This window comes from Mirounga angustirostris, unplaced genomic scaffold (genome assembly GCF_029215605.1).
Source record: "Mirounga angustirostris isolate CCGP_5_RB_7025 unplaced genomic scaffold, mMirAng1.0.hap1 SCAF_17, whole genome shotgun sequence".
NCBI lineage: Eukaryota > Metazoa > Chordata > Mammalia > Carnivora > Phocidae > Mirounga > Mirounga angustirostris.
The window spans coordinates 7,038,754-7,056,534 of record NW_026991725.1 but is presented as its reverse complement, the minus strand read 5'-3'; the positions used below and the strand labels follow the sequence as shown (position 1 = coordinate 7,056,534).

Sequence of the window (17,781 nt, the reverse complement as noted above, 5' to 3'; positions counted from 1 at the left end):
AGAGATACAAGTCCCTTATCAGAAATGTGATTTGCAAGACATTTGCTCCTTAGTCTCTGGGTTGTCTTTTTATTTTCTTTATAGTGTCTGGGTCAATGTTTTTAGTCCTTTAATTCTTACATGTTTTTCTTGTTTTTCCTGTTAAATTATAAAATTGTGAAATTTAAATTGTAAAATTCTACAAATCTGGAAACTGCAAGTCCTTTTAGATCTCTGTTCCTCCTGTAGAATGGTATATATCTATTAAAGAATGTGTCTCCACAGCTAGCCACCTCTGCCCCTAATTAGATAATTTCCTGGTAGATGATTTGATTTCATTCTTGATGAGCTATGATGGCTTATTGGTTTGTTTTCTTATAGGTGAATCGATTTAGTAAGGTGGAAGACCGAGCGATTTTTGTTACCGATCGTCACCTGTATAAGATGGATCCCACTAAACAGTACAAGGTGATGAAGACTATTCCTCTATACAATGTAAGTGTTCTCTGCTTTCTGAATAAAGGAGTCTTAACGTGGTGTTCTTGGACCACTGTGGGTCAATAGACTGATCACTACAACCTTTCGGGCTCTAGGGAGCCCATGAATCCCTGAAATTTTAAGCCAGTCTTATGTTTTGTACAAATGTACTATTTTCTATAAGAAGGATCCAGGCACACTTGGCTGGCTCAGTCAGTAGAGCATGCAACTCTTGATCTTGGGATCATGAGTTCAGGCCACACGTTGGGTATGGAGAGTACTTAAAAAAGAGAAGAAGAAAAAAAAGGATCCAAAGTTTCCAATAGATTAATGAAGACATTTTAAAAAACAAGCATAAGGACTCTGTATTCTATGTGACCCTTCTCTATTCTTAATCCTACTACTGCTTAAATGTTGTGGCACGTAATGTATTTTCTTACTTGTTTTCAAGAGGTTCGTTTTTATAGGGAAGTGGAATTAGGAGAAAAACAGTAGACAATTACTTCATGAAAACATTACCTTTCTTTCAGATGTAAAATTTATGCTGTTTCCAGAAGTTCTTTTCACCAGTATATTTTGCCTCTGATCTAAACCCACTCAGTTGTCTTCCATGGGGTTTTCAAGTTCTGTAATCATTTCTCATTTGAAATATGAAATTTGGTGGATATCTCCTTGAATCTCAATATGATTTTTTAAAAAAATTTTTCTTCTGCTATATGTGGTCTGCTTTACAAGTGACTGTCTGTTCTGATTCTTGAGAAAGATCCTTCTGACTAGGAGATCTTTTTGAGTGTCAGGTGATTTTTCTGTATGCTAGTTCCTAAGGAAGGAGGTCTATTTGTCCAATAGTAGAATCTATGAGGAGTATCATTTGAAGATTATTTTAAATCCTTTTGGTCTCTGCAAAAGGGAACAGGAAACATAATGTTTTGTATTTCTGTATTGTTAAATCAGGAGTCCTGTTGATTGTGAGGTACAAAGAAGGCAAACTCTTCCTGGCTTTGCTAAATGATTTAGAATATCACTGCAGGGTTGATTATGGGGCTGCAATTTGTCTCCATTACACCCCCCCCCCCCGCGCCCTGTACACACACATGCATCCTTCTCTCTTTCAATAGAAAGGCTAATGGATTGCAGCTAAGAAGAAAATTATATTCTAAGACACTCTTGATTGTATATGGTCTTCACAGCAAACACTTGTAATCTCACATATCAATCATCGTTTAAGCCTAATAACTGCAATCTTAAAGTAGGAGATGAAGGAAGACACAGGAGAAAATTAGGTTTTGTCAAAGTCAAATGAAGTGTGGAACCAAACAAAAAATAAATTGCGGACTGTTTTATTTCTTTACCTTCTATTAAAGGGGAGATCAATCAAAGCATTTGATACAAATTCAATAAATAGCTAAACAACCCTTTGAACTGAAGTTATTTTCCCAAACTGCCATCCTTTTTCATGTTGACTTGTATGCATTTATAGTCACTGTTCCCCTTCATCAGTAGCATGGTTGTTAATGTATCAATAATACCATCTAATATAAAAATTAATGATGTTTAACAATCACAGTAAAGGTAAACAATGTCAATAGGATGGGTACACACTATCATGGATGCTATCAGTACTCTGCCCATGTTTCCCTGTATTCCCTTATCATTTCTGTGCACACCAGCCTAACTTCCACCAGCCAACATCCTTGTCCAAAGGCTGCCCTTAGGCTGCCAGAACTCATTTTGCCTGCAGCCTACCCACAGGTGGTAGCTGATTTAACACTGGGCCCCATTGGCCGTCTTCCCATCCCCGTACCACCTCCCCACACCTTGCCAGCGTCCCTGCACCTCCCAGATCATTTCTGTGTGTTTATCAGCCTTTATCTCGGGGTCTGCTTTTGACAGGAACCAACCTTGGAGGAGTGGCTGCCTCTTAGGAGGGACCAGGTTGAATGGGATAGGGGACTTCCAACCATATCTGTAAAACGGTTTTTGAGTCTGAAACAAATATGGCAAAATATTAAGTATTTATAATGAAAACATGAGTCTTTGTTATTTTATTCTTTATACTGTTTGCATGATCAGACTATTTTGAAATTAAAAAACAGTTTAAGACAAGGAACTTAAAAAAAAATGATAATGCTAATAAGAGTAATGCAGAAAGTGGGAAGGGAGAAAGGAGATGATGTTGGTTTTAACCATGTTGAGTTTTTTCAGGCACCAATGAAACTTGGAAGTATACAATCCACAGATAAATTGGAAGTCTAATAGAGGGGGGAAAGACTTCAGCACTTAAGATAAAAATTTAAAAGCAGATCCACGTATAATTGGAGGCTGAAATTATGAGTCTAGAGAGAGAAAGGGGGCAGATGATTCAAGAACATTCCCTGTTAAATGGTGAGGAAAGAATCGCTGAAGGAAATGGAGTAAGAAGGAAATCTCTCAATGGGCCTCCATTTGCTCCTCTCTTTCATGTGCTGAATGAATTGTGGCTTCCCTTCAGTTCCATAGGTTATGAATTATTCTAGGAAAGAAAAGAACTATAGGAACGTTGTGTTTCAGAATCAAGTTGGAAAGTTTCCAGAAGTAAGAGTAGTCGATAAGAACAGACAGCTGAGGGTCCCACACTCCTCCTTCTGCACAGGCTCCTTTCCTGTCTCACTTAAGCTTTTCTGGCTCCAAGGAACAGATTGTGACCATACACTCTCTTGAGTAATGTTTTGTTTTTAACGAGGATACACATGGTAGTAAGGGAGAAGAATCTCACAAAGACCCGGGAAAGGCTACCATTCAGCATTTAAGGCCACTCTCCGGGACCCTGTTATCCTCGAGCCCCCGCAGCAACACAAGTGCTTAGAGAGTCTGCGTTCCTGCCATTTCCTGGGGCTCTACTTCTCTCTGGGTGTCTTCTTCCTAACAGCATCCTTGCCAGACAGCACAGGCTAGCACAAGGCTGGGGTCTACATGGGCCAACCCAGGAAACCACTGGAGTGTCATCCTGCAGTAACATATCCAACACAGTCTCCAGCAGAGTCCTCACCATAGCAACCAATTCTGCATGACCCACGTTGGTACTGCAGTTCCTTCTCAAGCACTTGTTCATCTGTGTACCCTCTTCCCTGACTTTTCCTAGTATAGCATGGATAATTACTACAGTTCATTTAGGGCATGATTGATCTCACCGCTACAATCTTTGACTACTGTCCTTAGGCCCAAGTCATCTTTGGACCTTGGTCACATATCACCCTGGGGTGGGTCATCAGGAGGGAAGTGCTTCAAATAGGCCAGCTTCATCAGGCATCCTTGGGTCCTTGGACTCTTCCCACTGACTCCTGTTCCAATCTCCAGGATGCTAGTCTTTGTCAAACAGGGCCTAAATCGTGCTCACGGATGCCCATCATGGGTGAGAGTTTCGGCGATGCTGTCGTTTGGCTGTGTGTCTAATCAGCTTCTAAACCTGGTCTTCACCAGTGCTTTTTGACAGAATATGTTTCCTTAACTGCTTCCAGCCAGCAACATGAAACCAGTATTTGTTGTTTTCCTAATGCACCATTAAAAGTACTCAACCAGTTTACTATCTTTACACCTCCCAACCCATTGAACTTGTATAAAGCAGGAGCACCTAAGTGCCCCAGGCACTTAACTCTAATGGGCACATCTGCCAGCCTCCAGGGGCTCGGCTGTGATAGGGTAAGTGACTGCTTCCTCCTTACAGACCGGGGCTCTGCATACTGGGTGGAGAGCTCCTCTTCCTTGTTGACGGGCTGCAAACAGGGGCACATCCCATCTGAGAGTGGTTTCTGGCAGCATCCTCCTGCTCATTTCTTTCTGCTAGGTCTTGAGGTGCGATGAACAGACTTCAGGAGACTCGCATAATGGGGAGTTACACCTGAGTTAGAACAGTGGTGCAGGAATTACCTTCATTTGGGGTTTTAGCCAGCTATAACCAGATTGTATCGTTACAACCTTTACAGTCTCAGTGACTAAACTCTTCATTCAATAAGTGATTACTGAGAACTTATTATGTGCCAGACATATAGGTATTGTGGCACGGAAGCGTTAAAATAGTCAAAATTTCTGTTCTTATGGAACTTCAGTGGGGAGCAGCGGACTCTACGTTTATGTATATATGTGTGTATATATGTGTATGTACACATGCGTGTATATACACACATGCACATCATATAATCCATTAGGAGGGGATAAGGGAAGAAATAGAATAAGGAAGGAAGATAGAGGATGTGAGAGTGGTTGTAATTTCACATAGGGTGATCAGGCCTCGCTGAAAAGTTGACATTTAAGCAGAGACTTGAAGGACCTAAGGAATGAGCCATATGTTTACTTGGAGGAAAAGTATTCAGGGCACAAGGAACAGCTAAGACACAGACATGAGCAGGGAGGAAAGAAAGAGCCTTCTGGGAGCTGGAAATGACCAGCTCCGTAGCCTGAGCTGATACAAGTTACACTTGTGTATACATATGTTCAAATTCATCAGGCAGTCTCCTTGAGATTTATGTACTCTACTGAATCCGTGTTATATATACTCAGTAAAGGCAGAGGAAAGGGGCGCCTGGGTAGCTCAGTCGGTTGAGCGTCTGCCTTCCGCTCAGGTCATGATCCCAGGGTGCTGGGATCGAGCCCCACATCGGGCTCCCTGCTCGGCAGGGAGTCTGCTTCTCCCTCTGCCTTTGCCCCTACCCATCCCCACTCATGCCCTCTCACTCTGCACTCTCTCCTCAAATGAGTAAAATCTTTTTAAAAATAAAATCTAAAAAAGGGGGGAGGAAGAAAGCTATCTGTGAAGGAGGATAGAGGAGGGAGGGTAAGCCAAAGAGAAAGGTGAAGTAAACGAGGCAGGTGATCACTGAAGCCCCGGGGAGATTTGGACACATGATGACACGCGAACCATTACTGTACAGTGTGTGGAACATATACAGTCACATTTGCTCTCTCCTCCATCTAAAGAAGAGTACGTCCCGCTCCCTTGCACTCGGAGAGGCAGCCCTCCGCTTTTCCTCGGGGGAGAAGAAGCCACTAACTAAACCAAGGTGGGCACCTGATTACAGGGAAGCCAGTTACCTTGGGGATGGCCCAGGGTGGAAAGCTCTAAACTCTACCTCTGTTACAGACCCTCTGTGTTCCTCATATTGATCAGATGTGCTGCTTCTCATTTTTTCCAAGGTCAATTTTGCTAGAAACCTATTGTATTGATTTCATTACCTTTTCATTGACCTCTGCTCTTGTTTTTCCTTCTCCAGTCTCTAAATTCACTGTTGGTTCTTTTTCTAGCTTTTTGAACTGAGGGATTAGCTGCTCTCATTTTAAAATTTTACTTTTTAAAAATGCATCAAAGACCATAAATTTGTGTTTAGAAATGGCTTGAGCTGACGTTCACATGTTAGAATATGCGGTACTGTCCTTGTTCAATTCTAATTATTTTGTCATTTCCATTGTGAGTTCCTCTTTAAGCCGTGTGGTTGAGTGGTATATTTTCAAATTATCATGTGTGTGGTAATGTATGATACTTGTGTATGTGTTTTCTGTAGGACAGAGGGAAGTCCACAGACTTTAAGTTCATCGACTGCTCGTGAGACAATCTGTTTCATATATATCTTAACGTCTCCAACACCTCAGGAAGCTGTTACCCTGCAGTCAACATTCTACTGCACTGGCAGTATCCCTAAATTATTTTTTAAAGATAAGAATTCATCAGATCTTTATCTGTTGTATTGTTTCTGATCAGTTTCTGTCAACTTAAAAACAAAACATGTTGCAGAATTTAAAACAGCATTTAGGGGGGCGCCTGGGTGGCTCAGTTGGTTGAGCATCCAACTCTTGATTTGGCTCAGGTCATGACCCTCAGGGTCGTGAGATCAAGCCCCGCATAGGGCTCCACGCTCAGTGTGGAGTCTGCTTTTCTCACTCCCTTCCCCTGCCCATCCCTTCACTTGCTCTCATGTGTGGGCACACGCTCTCTCTCTTTAAAATAAATAAATCTCTTTTTTTTTGCTTTTCTTTTTTTTCTTTTTTTATTATGTTAATCACCATACATTACATCATTAGTTTTTGATGTAGTGATCCATGATTCATTGTTTGCATATAACACCCAGTGCTCCATTCAGTACGTGCCCTCTTTAATACCCATCACCAGGCTAACCCATTCCCCCACTCCCCTCCCCTCTAGAATCCTCAGTTTAAAAAAAGAATTAAAAACAACATTTAAAGAGAACTAAAATTAAAATCAAAAAGAAAAAACAAGGATAACCATTTTTCACTTTATGACTTAGAAATCTCTGCCATTGCCCCATTATTCACTCTTACCATATTTCTAACAGGTCAGAACAATATTATTAATACCCTGTGTCAAAACACAAAATAGTCCCAGTCCTGTTTCTCTTTGAAAATGAGTGTCTGAACTGGAACTTAATATATCTTTGCTGTTTTATTCCATTTTTGGTGACAGCATCCCATGAGAACAGAGATTTTCAAACTTTTTCATGAGGCTTGGGATAATTTAAGTAAATCTGAGATCACTGGATTAGCAGACCCTTGGGATATCTTATTGGCATGTGGTGTGTCCCCTACCAGCTGTTCACATCTGGGCAAGTATTTTAACTTTTTTAGTAATGTGTACCCTACATGCAGAAAAGTACACAAATCTTAAGGGTAGAACTTGATGAATGATCACAAAGTGAATTCACCCATGTAACCGTCACCAAAGTCAAGATACAGGCCAGAGGCCATGATCTCATGACACCCTTCGTGTTGCCTCCAAGTCACTATCTCTTCCTTCCTTCTCAAAGACATAATTTCGCTCATTTCGAACTTCATTCAAATGAAGTAAAGCTCTATGTATCCCTGTTTGTGTGGCTTCTTTCAGCGCTATATATTTGTGAGATTTCTCCATGTTATTTCATCTAACCCTAGCTTGCTCATTTTCATTGTTCTGTAGTATTTCCTTGTGAAAATATACCACAATTTGTGTATCCATTCATGCATTGATGGATGTTTGAGATTTTTTTTTTTATTCTTATGCACATCTTTTAGTGTTTACGTGCATACATTTACGCTGGACAGATACCCAGGAGGGAAACTGTTGTAGATAATTCCAGGTTTCCAAGGCAGTTGCACTGACTTACACCTCCACCAACAACATCTGACAGTTCCAGGTGCTCCCATGTCCTCCCCAATACCAGCTACAGATGGTCTTTTAAATGGTCGCTATTTTGGTAGGTATGTGGTAGTTACACATTGTAGGGGCTTTTCCCAGCTTTCTTGAGATATAAATGATATATAACATTATTTACATGTAAAGTATATAACGGGTGGATTTGATATATACTGCAAAATGATCACCTCCATAGCATTAGCCAATAGCTCCATCACACCACAGAATTACCATTTCTGTTTCATGGCGAGAGTATTTAAAGTCTACTCACTTAGCAACTTTCAAGTATGTAATACAGTATTATTAGGTATCATCACCATTGCTGTACAGTAGTTTCCTAGAACTTATTCATCTTATAACTGGAAGTTTGTGCCCTTTGTCCAACATCTCCCATTTCCCCTACTCTCCAGCCACTGGTAACCACCACTCCATTCTCTGTTTCTGAGTTCAGCTGTTTTAGATTCCACATGTAGGTGAGATCATATAGTATTTCTTTGTCTGGTTTATTTTTTTTTTCCATTGGGTATGATGCCCTCAAGGTCCATCCTAGTTGTTGCAAATGGCAGGATTTCCTTCTTCCTCGTGGCTGAATAATATTCCATTATGTATATATGCCACATCTTTATCCATTCATTTATTGATAGATATGGATTGTGTTTTTTATTTGCATTGCCTTATTACTAAGAAGGTCTAGCACCTCTTTGTGTGGGGTCATTTAGATGCCTTTTGTGAAATGCCTGTTCAAATCTCTTGCCCATTTTTCTATTCAGTTGTCTTTTAAAAATTGATTTCTAGTTCTTTCTGTATTCTGCATAAGTGCCCATTGGCAGTTAAAGGTGTTGCAGATATTTCCTCTGACTCTGTGACTTGACTTTTCATTCTTTGAATGGTGTCTTGGAACAAAATGTTTTATGTTAATGTAGCTCAACTTACCACTTTTTTCCTTTGAGGTTGATGCAGTTTTGTTTTTGTTTAGGAAATCATTCCCTATCCCAAGGTCATGAAGGTATTCTTTTCTGGTATATTCTGTACACTTCATTACTTTACCTTTCACACTGATATCCACAGTCCACTTAGTATTGATTTTCGTGTGTATGTGAGGCTATAGCCCTTCATTCATGTTTCCTCATGTGGATAAACTGGCCTAGCACCACTCATTCATATCCAGATCCTTTCCCTTCAATTTCACTTTCCTCCCAACGTATTGTTCTCACTAGCTACATCCATATGAATGGAAAGAGAGCTGAGCATGGTGGTAAAGCAGATCTCATCAAAAGCAACAACTTAACATTTATTCATTTTCTTTGTCAAACTGTCAGATTCCTTTGGGGGTCTGATAGGTTCAGAAGTGAATGAAGCCCATACCCTGTCATGGGGCAGTCACCACTCCACTATGGTCCATGTGGCCATGCCTGAGTCCAGTATGCCAAGTCTTTGGATTCACCTAGAAAAAGCTGAAGTCTGTATTTTATGTAAGTCTCCTGATTAAATGCCATGCAAGCCAAATAAGACACATCTGTAGGCCCACAGGTCACCTGTTTGCTAATACTGTTTTAAAAAGATCTTGGGGTGCCTGGGTGGCTCAGTTATTTAAGCATCTGCCTTCGGCTCAGGTCATGATCCCAGGGTCCTGGGGTCGAGCCCCACATCAGGTTCCCTGCTCAACAGGGAGCCTGCTTCTCCGTCTCCCTCTGCCACTCCCCTTGCTTGTGCTCTCTCACTCTCTCTCTCAAATAAATACAATCTTAAAAAAAAAAAAAAAAGATCTTGTCATTTGTTATTTTAAATGAGCTATACCCATGTGTCTTGGCCTTTTCCATGTCAAACTTTAAAAATTCTAAAATCTATGTTAGTGTTTTCTTCTAGATTTTACATAGCAGAAACAGTAGAAACACTAACCATTTCTCACTTAGAGAAAACTATAACTGGGTATGTGCTTTAGAAGGATACATTTTCTACTTCAATTAGCAAGGAAGAAAAGGAGTAAAGGAAATCTTCGGTAGAGGGTCTTTCTTGTCTTGAGAACTTCCTGTCTCCTCAGAGTTCAATGCTAATCCCATCCCTCTGACTTTGCATTATAAAATTTTTAAATGTATAGAGAAGTTGAAAGAATAGTACAGGGAATACCCTAATGCCCTCCACCTAGATTCAATGAGGGTTTATTTTTTGCTATATTTGTTTTATCTCTCTTTGATGATGCTTTGCCACTAAGATAATCCTGTATGCATTCTCCTAAGAATAAGGACTTTCTCCTTCATAACCACAATACTATCTTCATATCTAAGAAAATAACATTTCCATAATGTCATCTGATATCCAGGACATATTCAAATATCTTCAGTTGTTCAAAGAATGTCTTATACTTATTTTTAAAAATACTACCTAGGTTCATATTTTAGAGTTACATCTCTTTTAGTCCAGAACTGTACCACCACACACACATCCTTTTTTTCATGATGTTGACTTTTTAAAACAGCATTATTATTATTTACTATAATGGCTGAGTTGTTGCTCCCCCAAAATTCATTGGTTGAAGTCCTAACCCCCAGAACCTCAGAATGTGGCTGTATTTGGAGATAGGGTCTTCAAAGAAGTAATTAGGTTACAATGAGGTATTAGGGTAGGCCCTAATCTGGTATGACTGGTGTCCTTATAAGAAGAGGCAAGACCATGTGAGGATGGAGAGAGAAGACAGCCATCCCCAGGTCAAGGAGAGAGGCCTCAGAAGAACTGCACCCTTCCACACCTTGATCTTGGACTTCTAGCCTCTAGAACTTGTTTAAGCCATCCGTTCTGTGTGGCTCTGTGTGGCTGCCCTAGCAAGCTAATACGTTTACTTACCATAAAATTCACCCATTGTAAGGTACCATTCAGTTACTTTTAGTAAATTTATGCAGTTGTGCAAACATCACACAATCCAGTTTTAGAACATTTCCATCACCTGAGAGAGTTCTCTTGTGCCCATTTGCAGTAAATCCTCACTCCCAACTTCAGCCTATCCTTTTACCTTTTCTAGAAATTTGATATACACGGAATCATTCAGCACGTATTGTTTTGTGTGTGACTTCCTTCACTCAGTATGTTTTTGAGGTTCATCTAGGTTGTGCCTTACATCATTGGTTTGTTCATCTCACTGCTGAGTCCTACTCCATTGCATGGATAGACCGTATTTCATTTCTCCATGCACCAGTGGATGGACATTTGGCTGCTAGGTGCATCTGCATGTAAGTCTTTATATGGGTATATGCTTTTATTTCTCTTGGGTGGCTATCTAGGAGGGGAATTATTCCATCATATGGCATTTGCTTAACTTTGTAAGAAACTACCAAACTTTTCCAAAATGGCTGCTCCATTTTACATTCTCTCCAGCACATGGGATTTCTGGTTTCTCCACATTCCCACCAACACATGGTATGCCTGACATTGATTTTTTAGAGTCCAGAACTGGTCTCATCTGGATTTGTCTGTTTCCTCATGGTTCATTTAATTTATTCTCCTAGTCCCTGTATTTCCTATTAACCAGCAGTTAAATCAGGAGGTGTTAATTTTATTTGCACAGTACGCTTCCACATTCTTGAGATGATACCTTGCATCTCAACAAAAGTGGCATAAGTACAGCCAACTCTGCCTTGTGGATCATCTTTGGATGTTTCATTGTAGCCAAGCTACTATTACGTTTTCCCCACTGTGGTCTAAATTTCTGACCGCTTTTAGAATAGATACCCTATGGGGAGGGAGCAAGATGGCGGAGGAGTAGGAGACCTGGATTTCGTCTCCTCTCAGGAATTCAGCTGGATAGGGATCAAACCATTCTGAACACCTACAAACCCAACAGGAGATCAAAGAAAAGAAGAGCAACAACTTTCTGAACAGAAAAGCGACCACTTTCTGAAAGGTAGGACGTGCGGAGAAGTGAATCCGAGGCGATATTCGGGAGGATAGACGGCGGGGGAGGGGCCTCCGTCGGCCGCTTCTGGCAAGTGATAGAGCCGCGGAGCACAAAATCGGAACTTTTAAAAGTCTGCTCCGCCGAGGGACGTCACTCTGGTGGCTAAGCGGGGGGTGGAACCCTCCGGGACAGTGTGGTCTCAGGACCCTCGGGGTCACAGAAGGACCGGGGGTGCCTGAGGGCGGCAGAGCTCCCAGGTATCGGAGCAGGGAAGCCGGCTGCAGAGGCGGAGCCCAGGCGTGGGCTCTCAGCTCGGGGTTGACATAAACCGTGATCCGCGGCACAGCCGGGCCACTGCTCCTCCAGCAGGGACCCAACAAGCGGCAGATCCGGGGAGACTCACCTTCCTCCCCCGGGAGGAGCCGCGCGGGAGGGCACCGCAGGGATCTGCTGGGTTTGGAGACTCCAGACCGGGTCGGGTGCCAGAGATAGAAACGCACGGTCACAGGCCGGTTGAGCATGGAGTGCAGCCGGAGACCGGGGAGACGGGAGTGACTGACGGCTTTTCTCTGGGGACGCACTGAGGAGCGGGCCCGAGTTCTCGGCTCCTCCGGGGCGGAGATTGGGAGGCCGCCATTTTCACGCTCCGCCTCCAAAGCTGTACGGAAAGCTCGCAGGGAGCAAAAGCCCCGGAGAGCAAACCTGAGCAGATGACTTAGCCGGGAGGGGGCAAGGGCGGGGCAATTCCGCCTCCGGCAGAGACATTTGGAAACCACGGCAACAGGCCCCTCCCCAGAAGATCAGCGAGAACAGCCAGCCAAGACCAAGTTTACTGATCAATGAGAACGGCAGAACTCCAGCGCTAGGGGAATACTGCACATAGAATTCACGGCTTTTTTACCATGATTCCTTAGTCTTTTAAAGTTAATTTTTTTTTTAACTGTCTTTTTGTCTTTTTATTTCTTTTTGAATTTTTCTTTTTCCCTTTTTCAAACAACATCTTATCAATCCCTTTTTTTAAAAAAAAAAAACATTTTTATTTTTCATTTTTAGAGTCATATTCTATCCCTTCATAGTAGTTACCCATATTTTTGGCTTATATATATAAGTTGTTCTCTCTTTAAAATTTTGAGATAGTTTCTTCTAACAGATTAAAATATACCCTAAATCTCTAGTATATGGTGTTTTCTATTCCCCTGCCTGATCACATCCTCTCCCTTTTTTTTCTTTTTCTTTTTTCTTTTTTAAATCTTCTTCTTTCTTTTTCAAACAACTTCTTATCAATTCCTTTTATAAAATTTTTTATAATTTCCATTTTTACAGTCATTTTCTATCCCTTCATCATATCAACCCTTATTTTTGTACATATATCTTTTTCTTTCTTTAAAATTTTGGGAGACACTTTCTTCTAAAAGACCAAAACACACCCCAAATCTAGTGTGTGGCACTGATCTATATACCATATAGATCATATTTGATCACATTCTGGTTTTTCTTTTGTTGTTGTTGTTTTGTTTTGTTTGTTTTTGTTTTTATCTTTATCTTTTTCTTTTTTTTTCTTTTTCTTTTTTCTCTCTTTCCCCTTCTTATCCCACTGCTTCAGGTCTTTTCTGATTTGTTTAGAGTATATTTTCTGGGGACGTGGTTACTCTGCTAGCATTTTGTTCTCTCATTAATCTATTCTCCTCTGCACAAAATGACGAGACGGAAAAAATCACCTCAACAAAAAGAACAAGAGGCAGTACCGACTGCCAGGGACCTACTCAATACGGACATTAGTACGATGTCAGATCTAGAGTTCAGAATCATCACTTTAAAGATACTAGCTGGGCTTGAAAAAAATATGGAAGTTATTAGAGAAACTCTTTCTGGAGAAGTAAAAGAGCTAAAATCCAACCAAGTAGAAATCAAAAAGGCTATTAATGAGGTGCAATCAAAATTGGGGGCGCTAACTGCTAGAATAAATGAGGCAGAAGAGAGAATCAGTAATATAGAAGATGAAATGCTGGAAAATAAAGAAGCTGAGAAAAAGAGAGATAAACAACTACTGGATCATGAGGGCAGAATTCGAGAGATAAGCGATACCATAAGACGAAACAACATTAGAATAATTGGGATCTCAGAAGAAGAAGAAAGAGAGAGAGGGGCAGAAGGTATAATGGAGCAAATTATAGCAGAGAACTTCCCTAATTTGGGGAAAGAAACAGGCATGAAAATCCAGGAAGCACAGAGAACCCCTCTCAAAATCAATAAAAATAGGTCAACTCCCCGACATCTAATAGTAAAACTTACGAGTCTCAGAGACAAAGAGAAAATCCTGAAAGCAGCTCGGGAGAAGAGATATGTAACCTACAATGGTAGAAACATTAGATTGGCAACAGACCTATCCACAGAGACCTGGCAGGCCAGAAAGGACTGGCAGGATATATTCAGAGCACTAAATGAGAAAAATATGCAGCCAAGAATACTCTATCCAGCTAGGCTGTCATTGAAAATTGAAGGAGAGATAAAAAGCTTCCAGGACAAACAAAAACTAAAGGAATTTGCAAACACAAAACCAGCCCTACAGGAAATCTTGAAAGGGGTCCTCTAAGCAAAGAGAGACCCTAAAAGCAACATAGACCAGAAAGGAACACAGACAATATACGGTAACAGTCACCTTACAGGCAATACAATGGCACTAAATTCCTATCTTTCAATAGTTACCTTGAATGTAAATGGGCTAAATGCCCCAATCAAAAGACACAGGCTAACAGACTGGATTAAAAAACAAGATCCATCGATATGCTGTCTGCAAGAGACTCATTTTAGACCCAAAGACACCCCCAGATTGAAAGTGAGGGGGTGGAAAACCATTTACCATGCTAATGGACACCAAAAGAAAGCTGGGGTGGCAATCCTTATATCAGACAAATTAGATTTTAAACCAAAGACTGTAATAAGAGATGAGGAAGGACACTATATCATACTTAAAGGATCTATCCAACAAGAAGATCTAACAATTGTAAATATCTATGCCCCTAACATGGGAGCAGCCAATTATATAAGGCAATTAATAACAAAAGCAAAGAAACACATCAACAACAATACAATAATAGTGGGGGACTTTAACATCCCCCTCACTGAAATGGACAGATCATCTAAGCAAAAGATCAACAAGGAAATAAAGACTTTAAATGACACACTGGACCAAATGGACTTCACAGACATATTCAGAACATTCCACCCCAAAGCAACGGAATACACATTCTTCTCTAGTGCCCATGGAACATTCTCCAGAATCGATCACATCCTAGGTCATAAATCAGGTCTCAACCGGTACCAAAAGATTGGGATCATTCCCTGCCTATTTTCAGACCACAATGCTTTGAAACTAGAACTCAATCCCAAGAGGAAAGTCGGAAAGAACTCAAATACATGGAGGCTAAAGAGCATCCTACTGAAGAATGAATGGGTCAACCAGGAAATTAAAGAAGAATTAAAAAAATACATGGAAACCAATGAAAATGAAAACACAACTGTTCAAAATCTTTGGGATGCAGCAAAGGCAGTCCTAAGAGGAAAGTATATAGCAATACAAGCCTTTCTCAAGAAACAAGAAAGGTCTCAAGTACACAACCTAACCCTACACCTAAAGGAGCTGGAGAAAGAACAGCAAATAAAGCCTAAACCCAGCAGGAGAAGAGAAATCATAAAGATCAGAGCAGAAATCAATGAAATAGAAACTAAAAGAACAGTAGAACAGATCAACGAAACTAGGAGCTGGTTCTTTGAAAGAATTAACAAGATTGATAAACCCCTGGCCAGACTTATCAAAAAGAGAAGAGAAATGACCCAAATCAACAAAATCATGAATGAAAGAGGAGAGATCACAACCAACACCAAAGAAATACAAACAATTATAAGAACATATTATGAGCAACTCTATGCCAGCAAATTAGATCACCTGGAAGAGATGGATGCATTCCTAGAGATGTATCAACTACCAAAACTGAACCAGGATGAAATAGAAAACCTGAACAGACCTATAACCACTAAGGAAATTGAAGCAGTCATCAAAAATCTCCCAAAAAACAAAAGCCCAGGGCTAGATGGCTTCCCAGGGGAATTCTACCAAACATTTCAAGAAGAATTAATACCTATTCTTCTGAAACTGTTCCAAAAAATCGAAACGGAAGGAAAACTTCCAAACTCATTTTATGAGGCCAGCATTACCTTGATCCCCAAACCAGACAAAGACCCCATCAAAAAGGAGAATTACAGACCAATATCCCTGATGAACATGGATGCAAAAATTCTCACCAAAATACTAGCCAATAGGATCCAACAGTACATTAAAAGGATTATTCACCATGACCAAGTGGGATTTATCCCTGGGCTGCAAGGTTGGTTCAACATCCGCAAATCAATCAATGTGATACAGTACATTAACAAAGGAAAGAACAAGAATCATATGATCCTCTCAATAGATGCAGAAAAAGCTTTTGACAAAGTACAGCATCCTTTCTTGATCAAAACTCTTCAGAGTATAGGGATAGAGGGTACATACCTCAATATCATAAAAGCCATCTATGAAAAACCTACAGCAAATATTATTCTCAATGGGGAAAAACTGAGAGCTTTCCCCCTAAGGTCAGGAACGCGGCAGGGATGTCCACTATCACCACTGCTATTCAACATAGTATTGGAAGTCCTAGCCACAGCAATCAGACAACAAAAAGAAATCAAAGGCATCCAAATTGGCAAAGAAGAAGTCAAACTCTCACTCTTTGCAGATGATATGATACTTTATGTGGAAAACCCAAAAGACTCCACCCCAAAACTGCTAGAACTCATACAGGAATTCAGTAAAGTGGCAGGATATAAAATCAATGCACAGAAGTCAGTGGCATTCCTATACACCAACAACAAGACAGAAGAAAGAGAAATTAAGGAGTCGATCCCATTTACAATTGCACCCAAAACCATAAGATACCTAGGAATAAATCTAACCAAAGAGACAAAGGATCTTTACTCAGAAAACTATAAAATACTCATGAAAGAAATTGAGGAAGACACAAAGAAATGGAAAAACGTTCCATGCTCATGGATTGGAAGAACAAATATTGTGAAGATGTCAATGCTACCTAGAGCAATCTACACATTCAATGCAATCCCCATCAAAATACCATCCACTTTTTTCAAAGAAATGGAACAAATAATCCTAAAATTTGTATGGAACCAGAAAAGACCCCGCATAGCCAGAGGAATATTGAAAAAGAAAAGCAAAGCCGGTGGCATCACAATTCCGGACTTCAAGCTCTATTACAAAGCTGTCATCATCAAGACAGCATGGTACTGGCACAAAAACAGACACATAGATCAATGGAACAGAATAGAGAGCCCAGAAATGGACCCTCAACTCTATGGTCAACTAATCTTCGACAAAGCAGGAAAGAATGTCCAATGGAACAAAGACAGTCTCTTCAACAAATGGTGTTGGGAAAATTGGATAGACACATGCAGAAGAATGAAACTGGACCACTTCCTTACACCACACACAAAAATAGACTCCAAATGGCTGAAAGACCTCAATGTGAGACAGGAGTCCATCAAAATCCTAAAGGAGAACACAGGCAACAACCTCTTTGACCTCAGCCGAAGCAACTTCTTCCTAGAAACATCGCCAAAGGCAAGGGAAGCAAGGGCAAAAATGAACTATTTGGACTTCATCAAGATAAAAAGCTTTTGCAAAGCAAAGGAAACAGTTAAGAAAACCAAAAGACAACCGACAGAATGGGAGAAGATATTTGCAAATGACATATCAGATAAAGGGCTAGTATCCAAAATCTATAAAGAACTCATCAAACTCAACACCCAAAGAACAAAGAATCCAATTAAGAAATGGGCAGAAGACATGAACAGACATTTTTCCAAAGAAGACATCCAAATGGCCAACAGACACATGAAAAAGTGCTCAATATCGCTCGGCATCAGGGAAATCCAAATCAAAACCTCAATGAGGTATCACCTCACACCAGTCAGAATGGCTAAAATTAACAAGTCAGGAAACGACAGATGTTGGCGGGGATGCGGAGAAAGGGGAACCCTCCTACACTGTTGGTGGGAATGCAAACTGGTGCAGCCACTCTGGAAAACTGTATGGAGGTTCCTCAAAAAGTTGAAAATAGAGCTACCATATGATCCAGCAATTGCACTACTGGGTATTTACCCCAAAGATACAAAAGTAGGGATCCGAAGGGGTACGTGCACCCCGATGTTTATAGCAGCAATGTCCACA

At 40.7% G+C, this 17,781-nt stretch overlaps 1 protein-coding gene across 2 annotated transcripts in view; it reads left to right on the top strand.

Annotated features, from left to right (window-relative positions):
• The window catches only part of MYO1D (myosin ID), a 364,669-nt gene that overhangs the window by 229,923 nt on the left and 116,965 nt on the right, over positions 1–17,781 (top strand). For both annotated transcript variants that reach the window (XM_045889402.3, XM_064582345.1), the window contains exon 20: positions 361–474. In XM_045889402.3, coding sequence (XP_045745358.1) covers positions 361–474 — 114 coding nt within the window. The remainder of the gene's footprint in view (positions 1–360; positions 475–17,781) is intronic.